Below are 16714 nucleotides of genomic sequence, written 5' to 3' on the forward strand. Positions count from 1 at the left end.
TTTCCCAGATGGGAATGTGAACCTCAGGGTGAAAAGGGTTATACAGAACAGTTAGGTTCAGATACAGTAGGCCAACTGATGGGAGGAGAAGCGGGAGAGAGCTATTGCTGTACTTGCCCTGCTTCAGGCTTCTGCAACTGGTTTGCTGCTACAGAAAACAGGACACTGCCCTATGTGGACTTTTGGAAAGATCCATCAGAGATGTGCAGCAGAATCCTTGTCAAAAATATGTATGTTTTCAGGAAAAAACATCTGTGGCTCCCTAGATGTTGCTGTGAAGAACTCCCATTGGCTAGGCTGGCTGGGAGATGAAGGGAAAAGTAGTCTTTCCTGCAGGTTTCAAAGCTCACGCCCACTCCCATCATCATCCCACTGGCTGGACTAGATAGGCACCCATCATCATCTGGGGGGGGGGCACGATCCCCGCACCGATTTTTGCCATTAGCAGCTGGTTACTCAGAAGCAAGTCCCACCGAGTTCAGCGAAGTTTGCTCCAGGGCAAATAGGCTGCGTGGGCGCCGAGTCTGGCGCACAGCTTTAAAGGGAAGTTGCAAGCTTATATGTCCTTCCCTTTACGGATGCGTCTCCAATCGTGCAGGAGAAGCATCGACCAGAAAATGCAGCCCAACTGCTGCGAAAGGTTTTTTGTTTTTGCTTTTTTAAAGGAAAAGAGAGAGAGAGAAACCAGCCAGCCAAATAACGGCCCCGGCGCCTCAGATAGGCCCCGGCTGGTGCCATGTGGAAGAGATTGATAATGACGCGTGCAGCCTCTTGCGTCTCTGCAAGCGCCTGTCCCGAGGAAACCGGGCTGGCTTTTGCTCGCGAGGCAAAGAGCCTTCTTCTCCTCGGGCTGGAGGCGCCTCGACATGCGGGGACTCCCCAGAGCAAAGGGGAACTCCTTCGCCACCCAGCCCAGCACCTCCCTCCCTCGGATTCGTTTTCCCAACTTCTCAGAAACTCTGCGCGAGGAAAAGGGGACGCGACGGTTCCCCCATTAGCTTGGTCGTCCTGCCCATCCCCTCCCCATGGTATTCATCCTGCAGCCAGTTCCTTCCACTTTCCACAGGCTCCGATCTCCACGTCTCGCCTTCACATCTGCTTCTCGTTGAGATCCCTCCAACTTCTCCACCCCCCTTGTTGCGGTGTCGTCCCTCCCGTTCTCCGCCCCCGTCCTTTCCATCCTTTTTTCTCTCCCCTCCTCCCTCCTGCACCCTGCGCAGCCACAAATCAGGAGTTTGCAAGGCCAGGGGGGTGGGCACCGCCTCCCTCCTCCCCCCCCCGTCGTGGCTTTTCTCCCCTATTAATCATCCCCCTCCCTCCCCTTGAGCAGGAAAAGCCTTTGCATCTGCTTTTCCTGCTTTTGCAATCAGATGGATTGTGGGGGACCAGCCCCGCCCCGCCCGTCCCGGGGGACCCCGTCGGGCAGCGGTTGGCCGCCGCGCGGGGCGGGGCTTGGCTTTTGTTGGACGGGGCGGAGGGCGTGACTGGCGTATAAGAGGCGCGCGGAGCCCGCTCGGCCGCTCTCCCGCGCCTCTTCCTCCCGCTGCTCGACGGCGCTGCTCTCTCGCGCTCTCTCCCCGGGATTGCCCACCTTCCTCTTCTGGGATTACAACCATGAGTACCACCAGCAGCAGCCGGAGTTCCTACCGCCGCATGTTCGGCGGGGCCGGCGGGCGGCCCAGCTCTTCAAGCAGCAGCCGCTACGTGACGTCGTCGAGCCGCTACTCGCTGGGCAGCGCCCGGCCCAGCAGCGTCCGCCTGGTGTCGTCGGCGCCCGGCGGCGGCGGCTTCTACGCCTCCAAGGCCGTGCGCCTGCGGAGCAGCCTGCCGCCGATGCGGATGCTGGGCGTCGATGGCGGCGTGGACTTCTCTCTGGCCGACGCCATCAACACGGAGTTCAAGGCCAACCGCACCAACGAGAAAGCCGAGCTGCAGGAGCTCAACGACCGCTTCGCCAACTACATCGACAAGGTGCGCTTCCTCGAGCAGCAGAACAAGATCCTGCTGGCCGAGCTCGAGCAGCTCAAGGGCAAAGGCACGTCCCGCCTGGGCGACCTCTACGAGGAGGAGATGCGCGAGCTGCGCCGGCAGGTGGACCAGCTCACCAATGACAAGGCCCGCGTGGAGGTGGACCGCGACAACTTGGCCGAAGACATCATGCGCCTGCGGGAAAAGTAAGGCGCGGGTCTCCTGGACGGGGCGGGGGGGGGGGTCCGGGGCGAGGGCTGGGCTGGGCTGGTTGAATAAACTACATTGGCCCCAATGGGACTTGGGGTTTGAGTAGTGGCTTGCCCTGCCAGACTTCCTGCTCTCCGAGTAGTGGTTCCGTCTGTGAGGGCGCGCGCGCATCCTTTGCAAACAAAGGAAATGTGCTTCTCGTTTCAAAATGCCTGCAAATTTGTGCGAATTCAGCCAGCCAGGTTGATTGATTTGTTGGTTGATTGGATAGTTAACGCTTCCTCGTTCAGGTTACAGCCCTCGTTCTGTCTGTCTCCATCCATCCCTCTCCCCTTAGGAATGAAGTTGTCGCATCAGCGCTAAGCAAATATAAAAGTCTGAGCGTCCATTCATTCCTTTGATTCAGAAAGCTTGTGAATTCAGTCACGTGGGCTGATTCAGAATGATCACATTCACTTTGTGAATCGCATGAAGGACTCGTCATGTGAAAAAGTTCAGAAAACTTTTCCACAGCTGAGCCTGCGCTGGCTGGAGGCACTGAAGAGGCAGCTGGGCAAGCGCCTTTGTCTTAAGAATCTGCAGTGTGGTGGGTCCCGTTATTCACACTCTGCAGCACAAAGAACAAGGGATGAAGTTCCATTCTTGTTTTACTCTGATGCTTTAGCAGGGCGATTCCATTAAAGGGGAATTATTTGCAAATAAACATTGAGAGGTGTAGTTTACTCCCATGTAAGTGTGCATAGAATTGGGTTGCTAGCCCCACCCAGTTCAATAGACTTTACTTTGGCTTCAATTTGCATTTTTTGCTAGAAGCAAGGCCCATTGCACTGGGTGGGAATTTCTTCTGAGTAAACTTGTAGAGGATTGTGGTGCTAGCCTGCAATTCCTCACAGACTTACCTCTGTGTAAAGTTGCATAGATTGCACTGTTACTCTACCCATTGTTGAATCAGTTTATGCTGGTACTTTCCAAAGTTGCATGGTTGCAAGTGCCTGGTAATTTGCCATGTTGGTATTAGAATTATAAGGTCTAGATCAGGGCTAAGTTTGAATTTATGGTTTGGGGAGCTGCTGCAAACCTCCAGTTTTAACAAAATGTGTTAGGCAAACAATCCACAATTGTAGGTCATCTCTCCCTCCCACTCAGCTAGTTGAATAAGTGGGGTAGCCTTCCCCCCCCCTTCCCTCCCTTTTTTGCTGGGCTTATGTTTATTGGTGGATTTAACGCTGCTGCTTCTGCAAGAGTTCTGCTCCAAGTCTGGTCACACTGTAATGAAAACGGAGCCACACAAATGGAGGCATGGGGTGCTTTTGTGTGGAAGACCTCCCCCTCCCACACTCTTCCCCCTTTTGCTTCTCTTTCCCTCATGGGTGTGGCTGACTGTCCATCAAATCTGAACTTCACTTGGTCAGCTTTTTTCATTTCTTTGAATGGGTCCTTTAATTTTTCCAGACTTCAAGATGAGATGCTTCAGAGGGAAGAAGCTGAGAACAACCTGCAATCTTTCAGACAGGTTTGTAATTTCATACATCCCCCCACCCCCACCCCCATTAAAGTTTTTAAGTGTTAAATTCTAGTGCTTAAACTCTTACAAGAAAAAAGCGGAACGGAAAGCCACCTGGTGGTTGAATATGGATAATGGGAGTGTTCTGGTTCTTCGGTACAAATTCAAGTAGTTCTTTCACTTCCCTTGTGTTTTGACTCATACGAAACAGTATTTCTGCATTTTTTAGCAGTATTGAAATGTTAAGATCATAAGAGTCCAGCTCAATCAAACCCAAAGGTCAGTCTAGACCACTTTTCTGCTTTTGCACAGTGGCTAATGGGATTCCTCTGGGAAGCTGGCTACATTTGTTGCTCCCCAGCAACTTATAGTCTGATGCACGCTGCCTCTGTTCCTGGAGTTTTCATCTAACCATGATGTCTAGTAACTATGAAGATCTATACTGGGGTAGCCACCATGATGATGTTGACCTAAACCAATTTCCCCCAACCATTGGCCATGTTGGCTGGGACTGATGGGAGTTGTAGTCTAACAACATCTAGATGGCACCAATATTGGCTAACCTTGATCTAGACACATTGTCATATAACAGCATTGTTGCATTCAGATGCTGAAGATGAAAGGATAGCATATTGCCATGGGCCAAGTAGTAAGTTTGTGGCGGAGAAACTTTTTAACAAAACTTGCTGGTCATGCTTTCAGGCACTATGTTAACACCAGCTGTGTCCAGCTTTTTGAGCTGTGCTTGAATTTAGCAGAGGCACTTACAAGCACATAGCGCTCTTGCAGGGGCCAAGAATTGTTTCTGTTTTATCAACGTCTAGCCTGTTACCCACAGAAGCTCTGTGGAATCGGTTTTTCAGGTTGGTAAGGGTGAAAGGGAGCCATCTGTTCGCTTGGCTGAAAGGTATTAATGGTTTCTATGGGATTCACTATGGAATGCCGATGCAGGCATTAACAGCGACTGTGGTGGCAGCAGATTGAAATAATAGGAGCCTTTGTGTTCTGGGGGTGCTTATGGCAGGCTGCATTCTTGCTGGATGTGTAATGATGCAAGCATATTTAGAAACCCATAATTTAAAGCATTGGCCACTTCAGCTGGTCCAGTCTCTAACTGATTATTGAACAAGATTGTCCACTAATTATATTGCTGACATGAAGACCGACCTAAAGTCAACAAGGATGTTAATTTAGGACTGCATAATAATTAATACTTCAGGCATTCCTTCCCATCCCACTAGACTGGTTCACTGGACATTTGAAGTAAATAACATTTGGAACTTTTCAAACCTTAGCCATTTTGCTTTGAAAAATGAAGCTTTTCTGCCTTAAGTTCTCTGTGTGCCAATTTTAATACAATAACTAATTTTCAAACCTCTATTTCAAAGGAGAATGTCAGATGGAAATGGATCCTTTTAAGTAAAGCCATCTCCATAAGACAGTGAGAGTCTGAGTTTGGGCAAAATTCATGAAATAAGTTGCATTTTTCAATTAATTTAAAATAAAAATGTTTGCAACTTTGCTGACTATACCCCCCCCCTTTTGAGCCAGATTCTCAGTTTGTGGAAGAAACATCTTTAGCCCATACTCCTATACGCAACCTTGTAGTAAGCCCATTGAATCCTGTGGGAATTACTTTAGGGTTGAAGCAGGATAGCGCATTTGGTTTGAGACTTTCAAGTAAAAGAAGAGGAAGGTGAAATTCGAGAGAGCTGGGTGCACAAGCAGGAATGAGACATGTGGCTTGCAGAGTTGTCTTCTACGGTTACTGGTGTGAGCCCCCAGAGTGACCCTAAACTGAGTCTTGGTACTCTTTGGATATGTCTAGTACTGCAGAGAGCTTCAGTCTCTGTGTAGCTCAGAGCACCTTTGTGCGTGGCCTGATAGTTCCATTCACATGGTTGTCTGCCTCTGAGTGTGGGGAATCCGAGAAGGGTGACTTATGGGATAACATAGCACATTGCTAGGACCACATCTGTCTTGTGGGTATTCTCCAAGACTGCCACTCAGGTAGAAAAAGATTACAAATACTGTACTGAGCCTTCTTGACTCATTCCCCTTGCTTTGCTGGGACTCTTGATCTATCCTGCATGAGCCACGTGACTGGGGGGAGCTATAAATAAAGGGAACAATGCACAATGGTGTTGTGTCCTCTTTCCTCATGTGTTTGCAATGTTGATTGAGGATTATTTAGCCCAGACCCATAATGCAGGTGCAACACTTAGGAGCTTATTCTGTTTTTACTTTTATCTTCCATACTGTAAACCTAAAGCACACTGGCGATATTCTAGCGTTCTTGAGCACATGGAAGAATATGATAAGAGATGGTCATGCACAGATGATGCAATGAAGTGAACCTTTGGGTACAATATCTGATCTGGTAAAACATTTACCATGTAGGAAGCTGCATGCATTTTGCTGGCGAGATGTTACATGTGGTACAATACCACTATATAGCTTAGGCATTTGAAAGAGAAAAAGCAGGATCTTGGAACAGAACTACTTAGGGTGGTGAAATCATTAAAATCCTTAACATTAGGCTAAGCATTAGCTTTTGGAAGCCCCTAGGCTGATTCCCCACTTCCACCTTCCTAGCTAACTCCAGGTATGCTTAGGACACCTTGTGGGAAGGAATAGAGAAACCAGTGTTGTAGAGAGGTAGAATGAAAGATACTTTGCTCATGCATTTAGGGGACATTTGACTTGGGTCATGGCTTGTCCTAGACAGAAGGATCCTAGGTTACTGTCAATTGACAAGCTCTTTGGCAGCAGGCCCAAAACAACTCTGCTGGAGTTCACTGGGCTATCTTGACTTGATATAAGAGCTTCACATACTCAGGCTGGTCTGCCTGCAAGAATTGCTTCCTCGTTTTACTGTGCATGATTGACAGATGGAGGCCATGGAAGAACCAGCGCTCAGATCCAAATAGCCTAATTACTACAACTCTGTGCAGCAGTGAAGTTGCCAGATACCTTTACAAGTTTAATTTAGTGTGGATCCCAAGTTTGATTGTGACCTCCCAAATATAGGGGTTTAAGGCTATGAAATGTGTGTGTGTATGTATGTATGGTGTCAAGCTTCCCTCCCCATAATTTAATGGCTCAGAATGAAATAGCAGCTCACAATGAGTGTTTTCAGCAAACTGTCTTTGAAGTCTGTAAAGTGAGACTTGAAAGAGATGAGGGTGTCCTGCTGGAAAGAGCTTAGGAAGGATAAGCTGCGTCCCCCTTGGTTGAAACATGGGGAAGGAAAATGCTAAATCCCTGAAGCTGGAAGGTGGGGGGCAAAGCTTGTATTCCTCTAGTATTCCATAAATGTCTCAGGGCCTCTCAAGCTGTTGTAGGATTCCTCAACTCCCATCAGCCCCAGCCAGCATAGCCAGTGTTCAGGCAATGATGGGAGTCATGGTCTTGCAACCTCTGAAGCGTCCAGGGCTCCCCACCCCAGCCATTGTCTTCAGACGTAAAACCTCAACTCAGCAATGCTTTGTTCCTAACTAGCATCTCTTGGCTAGTGACCTGCTTCACCACAATGCATCTCTATATGTATATATTCAGTTGAGCTCTTAGCCTTCTGCACATGTTAACTTGAGTATGTAGAGCATAGTTGCATAGAGTGGGACTCTGCTTTTACCTCTCCCTCCCCCAAATTGTGTCACCCGCCCCCAACAATGGCATGCTCCGCATGTAGAAAAAAGCCCAGTGTGCAAGGAGCTCCATGCAGCGTGCCAGGCATGTGGTGCTCCAGCTTGCAGAAGCACATGCGTTCTTCTACAGGCAGAGTGAACCACGTGGTTGTTGAAGGTGCAACACCAGAGCTAAAACTGGCTCTTCTCTGCAGTCTACATGATTATGTCTTCTAAGTTTCCTTCATAGTTCTTTGCTTTCTCCATAATTGTGTTCCACTGAGAGCCAGCACCTGTTATTGGACTCAAAGGAACTCCTTCCCCAATAGTTCAAGCCCAGACTGTCATCTCAAGTCAAGCTGCAAGAGTGCACTCTAGTTATACTTGCATGTGGATATTTATTTATTTTTTAGTGCTAGCCACAACTGGGCTAATACTTTTGCTGCCTGAGCTTGTGTTGCTTTCCCAGACTCTCAAATAAAAATCTGCAATACCCCTGGCCAGCCAAGTTACTTTAGCATGGGGGTAGCCAGTGTGGTACTCTCCAGATGGTACTGGACTGACAATTGGGCTGATGGGAGTTGGGAGTACAGCAACATCTGCTTTAGCACCTGAGACTGAAAATCGCACAAGAACATCTCCCCTTTCTAACAGTAAAATAAATAACAGTTTGCTTGACCACTTACGACACTCCAAAAACATCTTCCAGCAATGGCACTCTTTCACTCTTTGCCTAAAGGTGGTGTTGTTCAAAGTTTTGAGGGGGAGAGTGGGCCACAATCACTAGCCTGGTGCATCTAGAACAATCTGCATTAGCTTTCAGTGGACCGAGCGTGTTCATTTTTCAGCTACACTTGCAACAGGTGCCTTGAGAGGAGGATATGAATTCTTGCTGTGGGCTCACACTTGTCTGGGATAAGCAGTGAGCTTTCAGGCATGAAATCTGATTTCTGAAATGGCATTGCTGAGTTCCTGTGTGAAATAACTGGCAGCTTTGCACAGTTGCAGAGAAAACAAAAGTAGGTTCTGAGATGAGCGCTAATCTTACTGCTTACTGCCAAGTACACACAACACAACATTATCTGCCTTTCTGTTGTGGCTGAGCCCTACTGTATTTTGCCGTCCTTCTCCAGCCCAGCTAATCCTTTGCCTGGAGTCTTAAATGACACCAACTATTTCTTTTGTGTAACAAACCTGCTGTCCTAAATGGAATGGAATGATAAAGTTTGTGGACATTCATTAGTAGCTTGTTTCAGGTGCATTAATATTTCAAATAACTTTCCTGACGTAATATCCTAAAGTTCCTAAAGTACTTGTATGCCTTTGATCCTGTTGCAATGAATTTAGTGTGTAAATAGGTTACTTTAACCACACAAAAACATGCCACACCATTCGTTTCATCTCAGACTGCATACAACTTCTATCTAAACTAAACTTTTTTTTTTCTGGTGGTCAAATGTGTTTAGTCTAAGTTGAGATCACCTAGATACAGTGATGCTGGCTTTCCAGAAAAAATACTGGAAAATTTCTGCTACTCCATATTGATTTGATTCTGCATGTTTCAAACTGGTATTCATAAGCCAAACTAAAAGTATGTCATACTAACTTTAAAGTTTTTTCCGTAGCCAAAAATAGTTGAACTGAAATACTGAATTAAAGTTAGGGAATTCAATAAAGTACACTTGGTGTGCTTAAAATATTATAATAAAAATTTTTATTGGAAATTACTGATAATGGAATGATTAAGACATGACATGACAATAGTATGTTTTTTAATTAAGAAAACAATTGAAGGTGCCAATAAGATTTATACTTCCCCCTCTTTTGACTGAAAGCTGTGCAGCCTTTCTGAAAATAGCTCCCTAGAAAAAGTGATTGCAGTTTCAGATTTGACTAGACTTCATTGATCATTAATTAATGTTATGAAACAATGACTTTCTCAAAATGGAAAATTGTATGCAGAAAAAATATAGCTGTGGAGAGCTTTGGTCGGATTCTGTGCTGTAGACAATTTTCCATGGAGAAATGTCAAACCTCCACCTCAATTACTGGAGGAAGTGAAATCGAGCCACTCCTTATTTAGACAGAAGTTTGTTCATTGCAGACATTTTTGCCCCATATTTCAGCATTCTCCCAGTTAGCTTATGAATGTTTCTGACACCTTTCCCCCTGTTGTTCCTCCCTCAGGATGTTGACAATGCCTCCTTGAACCGCCTGGATCTTGAACGCAAAGTTGAATCTCTGCAAGAAGAGATTATCTTCTTGAAGAAGCTCCATGATGAGGTAATTTTTGAACTCCCATCAGCTTTCCAATGTGATTCCTTAGGGGGGAAATGAATTGCATTGGTAAAAACGTTCAATCTCTGGAATGTCATCCTTTTTTTCCCTTGAAGGAAATCCGTGAGCTTCAGGCCCAGATCCAGGAACAACATATCCAGATCGATGTGGATGTTGCCAAACCTGATCTCACTGCTGCCCTGCGCGATGTGCGTCAACAGTACGAATGTGTTGCTGCTAAGAACCTCCAGGAAGCTGAAGAGTGGTACAAATCCAAAGTAAGTGAATGGCCTTTGGCTTCAATTAGAGGATTTCTTTAATAAAATAAAATACTTTAGTTCAGCAGTTCTACATTTTGTCATTTGGATGCAAAGTGCTAATCTTAGTTGTCTGAATGTGATGGTCATGGAACTATTAGGGATCTACTGTAGGCCTTGATACTACAGAAAGCACTGCCTCAAAATGGCGGTATACTGCAGATTTCTTTAAAAAATAAAATAAAACTTGTGTGTACATTAGATTTATGTCCCACGCTTTCTGTCACAAAAAGGATTCTGAGAGGTGGCTTAATTATTTAATAAAATGAGACCATTAAAAGCAATCCATTAAAAAATCATAATTAGTAATGAGAGCATTTCACTCCCGTTTTAAGAGAGGGACACTTACAAGCTACACTCAGCTCAGGCTACGTAAGGTGTACACTCTTCTCCTCTTCCCAACTTCCAGTGCCCCAAAGAGAATACCAGAAACAGTTAAGAAACAACTCATAGTCTCTAAGTAACACAACACAGAACTTCGGAAACCGTGTCGGAACTGAATTGGGTGAACACATGAACTTGGCAAGTCTGCCCAGGGACGCAGTTTTAGCTTCTTATCACCATTAGAATTCCTCTTATGATTCTTCTTTATTGCCTACCCTTAACCAGCAGGTCCCAGGGTGGGTTACAACAATTTAAAATTCAGAATTAAAATCAGTTAAGACAGAATACAGTTGCAGGAATAGGGTGGGCCATGAAAACACACACATCTGTGTTAGAATCACTGATTTTATTTATATTTCGGTTAAAAAAATGTTGCTTGGGTTTTAACCTCTTAGGGATTTTCTGTCAAATAAGTGTTATATAAATTTTCTTAATTTATATTTGGGATATTTTCAATTTAATACATATTTTCAATTTTTAAAATAAGGGTGGTTCCTGGTGTTCCTTGATAAGTGGCACTTAATAACATGTAAAAGTTGAGAAAATGTAGGTGCAGCATTGAAAGTTCAGTGTTTCTAAGAATATACCGTATTTTTTCCGTGTATATTCTGGGGGACTCAAAATTAAGAAAACACCCCTGAGCACTACCCGTGTATAAGACGAGCCCCAATTTTAAACCTAATTTTTTGGTTAAAAAACCCCTAGTCTACAGGGAAAATATGGAATTCCCCATAAAACTAGAATCCTGTGACAGGATCGTGTGTCTCTTTGTACCTTGATGTGTCTTGAAGGGATAGTTGCAGGCCAGTAACATTCTGGTTTGTTTTTTTAAAAAAAATATTGTGTCCTGTTGCTAAGGAGCATCTGGCAAGCTGGCAAGCTGCAGATGGGTTTGGTTATGTTGTTAAAAGCAGTTGGAATTCTGTAGGGACTTCTCTGCATGGTAAACAAATGTCTCTCAGACACATATATTGGGAGGTCACGTTGCAATTGTGAAATGAGCCCATTAAAAAAGACAGGGTTATATCATGCAAGTCTTCATGACGCAGAGGCCTAGTCCACCCAAAGTGGCTTGTAAGGTGCGAATCAGCTGAGTTCTGCTCATCAATCATGCCCTTTGGTACCAGAGTTTAATTTGCCCAGTTCTTAATATGTGTCTTAGCTAAAAGGTGGGCTCTTGAAAAAGTTCATCTAGTTAACCTTGGTGTGGTTGTTAGTTTGCAGATCTGTCTGAAGCAGCCTCCCGGAACAATGATGCCCTGCGCCAGGCCAAACAAGAAGCGAATGAGTACCGCAGGCAAATTCAGAGTCTCACCTGTGAAGTGGATGCACTTAAAGGAACTGTAAGTGAAAGATGATGCTTGGAGGGGAAGGCTTTGGCAGGTGGTGGTGGTGGTTTTTTAAGAAGAAAAGTATGTTTAAGTCTGCATTTCTCAGTCATTCTTTTGGAATAGCTAAACTTAAATATTACATGTTTGCAAAAGAGACCTTTCAAACAATAAAGTTGGCATATGCCCTAACAAAGCTGCCTGACATAGAAATGAGCCTGTGGTTCATCTCTGTCTCTGATCTCAAGCTGGTGATAAAACTAGGGCCAAGATCTCAGGCTACCCTAAAAATTCTTTCAATTGGAGACTCTAGGGATTGAATGTACAGCCTTGTTATGCATGTGATCTGCTGCTGAGCTGTTGTCTTTGCAGAATGTTCTGCACTCGTAAAATGAATCTAATCTTACGACTCTTGAGTCCATTCTGCACATTCTTGTAGTGAGTGAAGGAGCCTTCTGTCTTCTGTGTTTACACTTGGGAACATATAAATCTGACTTAACACCTTGCCAGACAGTTGTATCTCACTCAGGATTGTCTACACCAGGGCTGGCGGACATGTGGTCTTCAGATGTTTCTGGGTTAAAGTTTTTACTTGAATCAGCCTTGGGCAGCATTTCTTAATGGTCAGGGATGAATTGAGCCATTGGGTTTTGTTCCGCTTTAATCCTACCGGAGTATAAACTCATTGAAATTAATAGACGTTATTAACTCGGGTCCACTTGCTTGGATGCAACCTATTGATTTCACCATTTTACCCATGAACTGAATGCTATTGCTTGAAGCCTCAGTGTACGCTTCTGTAAAATCTCTCCAGAATGAATCCCTGGAACGCCAGATGCGTGAGATGGAGGAGAACTTTAATCTTGAAGCTGCTAACTACCAAGACAACATTGCCCGACTCCAGGATGAGATCCAAAACATGAAGGAAGAAATGGCTCGCCATCTGCGCGAGTACCAAGAGCTGCTGAATGTAAAGATGGCTCTTGATATTGAGATTGCCACTTACAGGAAACTGCTGGAGGGAGAAGAGAGCAGGTACTAGATTCATCCGGTGAACCCTCAGCAAGCATTTCTGAAAACAGTCTCAGCTGTCTTATCTAAATATGACTTCTGTCTTCTTTTTTCAGAATCACAATGCCCATTCCGACTTTTGCTTCCCTGAACCTGAGAGGTAAGCAAGTGCCATCTATATCTGGTAGCTGGACGTCCTTGGTGTATTAACCATTTTTATGTAAATAGTACTGACATTGAGTTTAACTCGGCAATAGAAGGTCTTGATTTTGGCATCTGATGTATGTAAAGGGTCTGGACTTCCCTTGATGCACTCTTGAGTCCTTGTTGCAAGGCCCACCTTGTATCAGATGTGTAATCTGGGACTAGAATTGTTGAAGTGTCCTTCTCTGGGTCTGGCTGGTGGGTGGTCCTGCCTTTTGCCATTGGATGGGTGTGGATGGTCCTGACTTAGGGTTGAATTAGCCATTTGCTTTTTTAAACATTGTTTTGTTGGTGCCCTAAATAGAGAGCTTTCAAAAGGCCTGATGTCTCATTGGTTTCGCATAGCAATATTACCCAAGCACTGATCTAAGATCAGCATTGCTGTGGCATCTTTCTAACATGAGTGAGAATTCTCTACAGAGTTCTAACTGTGCTATTCTTATCTACAGAAACAAACCTTGAGTCTATCCCAATAGACACCCACTCCAAGAGAACACTTCTTATCAAGACTGTTGAAACTAGAGATGGACAAGTGAGTGCTACGAGCAATTACAGTTGTGGGGCTGTATATATACATACATATTTACATTTATGCTGTTAAACGTATCTTCTAGGGGTGTGGAACATACTACTTTAGCATACTGGAATATATTATGGGGGTATCCTTTCCTCTCTTCTGGACTGGCTGTGTGTGTGCGCACACAAAGACAGTCAAAATGGTCAACCTTTTATGCCCAGGATGCTTAATGAAAGTTGAGTGTCTACCTCCAAATTTGTGAAGGATCTAGATCCTGCATTTGCCATTGTTTCATTGGAACGGTGGGAGGGATAGCTACTGGTTGCAGGGCATGAAAACTTGGATGAACGGGATTCAATTCTACAAGGATACTGGGTTAAGCCTAGAATTCCATCTAAAAGTCATAAAAAAGCCTATCTAGCTCTGGTTTCTGAGCCCTTAAGTCAGGCTGCTGTCTCTGTTCAAAACCTCCACAATGTGAATAATTTTTCCACTGAATGCTGTGCTTCACATGCTGTGTGGTGTAGCAATTCCAAGGACTGCTCTGCATTTGTTGGATGTCTTGGGCAGGTTTAAGCATGTGGTGACAGAAGGCCAGCTGTCTCTAAATTGCTGAGTTGCCTTTCTTTAAACTCCCCCCTCCACACACCCCCTTGGCTCCCAAGTAGATATCTTGAGCAGGTGGTGGGAAGCTGGGAGGACTTTCTGGTGTCCCTCCATATGCTTTGAGGTATCAGAGGGGAGGGCAAGGGGAGCTGGGCACAGTGTTGCACCAGCCGGTTGAGTTGCACCTTCCTTTTTGCTGCCTATACAATCTGTGGACCATGTGGCGAGCCAGACAGTAGTGTTTGTGCAAGATTTCTAGTCACTAGCTTCAAGTGGGAAATATTTCAAGTGGCAGTTAAGCTTCCCTGTGAAAGGTTTAGGAGCTGAGATCAATTGACAATTAAATACCCTTCTAATGCTTTACGATACTTGTCTTAATAGGTTATCAATGAAACTTCTCACCATGATGAACTGGAGTGAAGAAGAGAACAGCACATCTTCCTTGTGCCGAAATGAACCCTTACCAGCAAAACTAAAAAAAGAGAAACAGCTTTTCAAGTGCCTTTCTGCAGTTTTTTCCAAGAGCGCAAGGTGGTTATGCTAGAAGATATAGGTCTTAGATCATGCAAAACTGACTCTCTTGATGGGTTAGAAGAGCTTAAAAAAAGGGAGTCTAGTTCAGATAGCACTATCTTGTGCTGCAATACTGTTGTTTTTTTAAGTTTCTGAATTGAATAAAACTGCTTTTTCAGCACAGTATGATGAGCAACCTCTCACTGCTTCAATAAACATTTGGGAAATTGCTTTCTCGTGTCTTCTTAATTTGCAGCAAGTTTTTAGCAACAATCATAGATCTACTTTCATTGTAGCAGCAAGAAATGCTTCCAAGGTTGTTGTTTTTTAATGGAAAACACGCACGCACACATCTACACCTGCTCTTTGAAACTTGATGTCTGTCAAGATTAGCTCTTACACAGTAATTATACACTATTGAGGGGATAAATATATTTTCCTTGGGGTATAAGCACATGACTATTCCTTTTCCAGCACCCTCATTGTGGTATTTGTTTTAATATAGGAAAAAGGTGTCTCTCCTAGGAAGCTTCTTCATACCACATCAGACCACTGGTCAATTTAGGCTAGTATTGATGGGCAACTTGTGATATTGCTGATGTTTTTCAACTCTCATCAGCCCTGGAAACATTTAGAAAGTGGCAGGCTCCCCACCCCTTACTCTACACAGACTGGCAGTGGCTCTCTAGCACTTGAGACAGCTTGTCTGTCTTAGCACTATAAGGAGAGACATAGGATTGAAACAACCTCTTCAGCCTTTTGCATGCAAGCCATCTGCTCTGCAAGTGGACTATGCTCCCCCACTAGTTGCCCCTAGTGACCAAGACACACACTCCCTTCAGATCAGCTTTTATACTGGGCTGAACTAATAGTAAGGTATTCCTTCCCCAAAGCTGTGAAGTTCTTTTTTGCACTCACCTGAAGTCATTAAACAAACCAGACCCTATTGTGCTTCCCATAAGTTGATCTGAGCATCTTCTCTTGCCCCCAACCCTACCTGGCAGCAGTGACTTTGGAGATGCCTAATAAAGGTAGCTAGAAGACTTTTGCATTCCTTGCGTTAGAAATGCAACAGCAGTGGTCCAAGAAACATTTATTATCTATCAGATTTTGGGTGTCCTGCAAGCTACTTTTTCCCACAGGTGCCTAAAATAATGCCATGGCATTCCAGAGCCTGTGAAGGCAAATAGGTCTTGCCGTTGCCACTGTTTCTGGTGAATTTTTGGGGAAGGGAAGAGGCACTGATGCTACTAGGGTCAATTTGGTTATAAGCCAGTGCTTGGGGCGGAAGTTTATGGCCTCACCAATTTTGACATCACTAGCTGCAATAGTAACCTGCATGGAATGTGCCTGATGGTACAAACTATCTGTTGAATGGTGCCTGTTCCACAATGTGGGTATGAGATACATATTACTCTCTAGTCTTTTTAAAAAATAGACTGCTTTTGTTGCTGTTCAGGTGCACTCATTTAGCCCTCATTGGTACGGGGTGAAAACCAGTAAGGCTCTTTATCTCCTTGCAGCTCCCTGACCTGCCTTCCCATGTCTAGCAAACAGCACAATTTGACTCAGGAATATGAGAGTACCACAAATCCCCCCCATTTGTCTCATTGATTGGAGTAAACACAGAGCACATATTTATGTACATATATGTAGTGCCAGGCTTCCTATATATCTTGTTATGTGCAGTTTCAAATTGATCAAACTTGCAGGCAACCATTCATACCACTTTTGCTGTCTTTACTAATTTAACAGGGACATGTGAATGGGTTTATTTTAGGAGCAGCTCGAGGTGATGCGTATGGCTCTCCCTGCCTCATTTTCTCCTCACAACTGCTTTGAAGTTTTTTCCTACCACCAAGAGGTATATAAACTTCATGAATTAAAAAATATCAACAACCCTGTGAGATAGGACTGGTCCAAGGCCATGCATGGAGCTTCATGGCTGAGGGGGTGTTTGAACCCTGGTCTCCCAGCTCATAGTCCCAACACTCCTGCCATTATACCACATTGACCTCTGTGTGTGTGTCTTGCGTGCCAGTATTCATGGGTGGTTTAGCTTCCATTCATTTGCTCTTGCAGCTGAGCGCTTGTTTTGCTCACATCTGCTTTGTCTGCATAGCACAAATTATTTCCCTGGTGGGCTTGTGGTGCCAGCATGACTGGCAGAGAACAAGGCTTAGGCCCTTGTTCCCTCCCAGCAGACTTTGGCCCTGTAGGGACCACACAGCCAATTGCTAGTTCGTCTC

The 16714-nt window shown here is 44.8% G+C and overlaps 1 protein-coding gene across 1 annotated transcript; it reads left to right on the plus strand.

The window, feature by feature from the left end:
* The first annotated feature begins 1519 nt into the window (after positions 1–1519).
* On the plus strand, positions 1520–14696 carry VIM (vimentin). Its single transcript, XM_081163276.1, has 9 exons — positions 1520–2174; positions 3631–3691; positions 9496–9591; positions 9702–9863; positions 11504–11629; positions 12429–12649; positions 12742–12785; positions 13279–13361; positions 14334–14696. Exons 1-9 carry the CDS (start codon positions 1615–1617, stop codon positions 14370–14372), a joined length of 1392 nt encoding a protein of 463 aa, XP_081019402.1. The 5' UTR covers positions 1520–1614; the 3' UTR covers positions 14373–14696.
* Positions 14697–16714: the final 2018 nt, after the last annotated feature.

Source organism: Podarcis bocagei (assembly GCF_964188305.1).
Source record: "Podarcis bocagei genome assembly, chromosome: 12".
Classification (NCBI taxonomy): domain Eukaryota; kingdom Metazoa; phylum Chordata; class Lepidosauria; order Squamata; family Lacertidae; genus Podarcis; species Podarcis bocagei.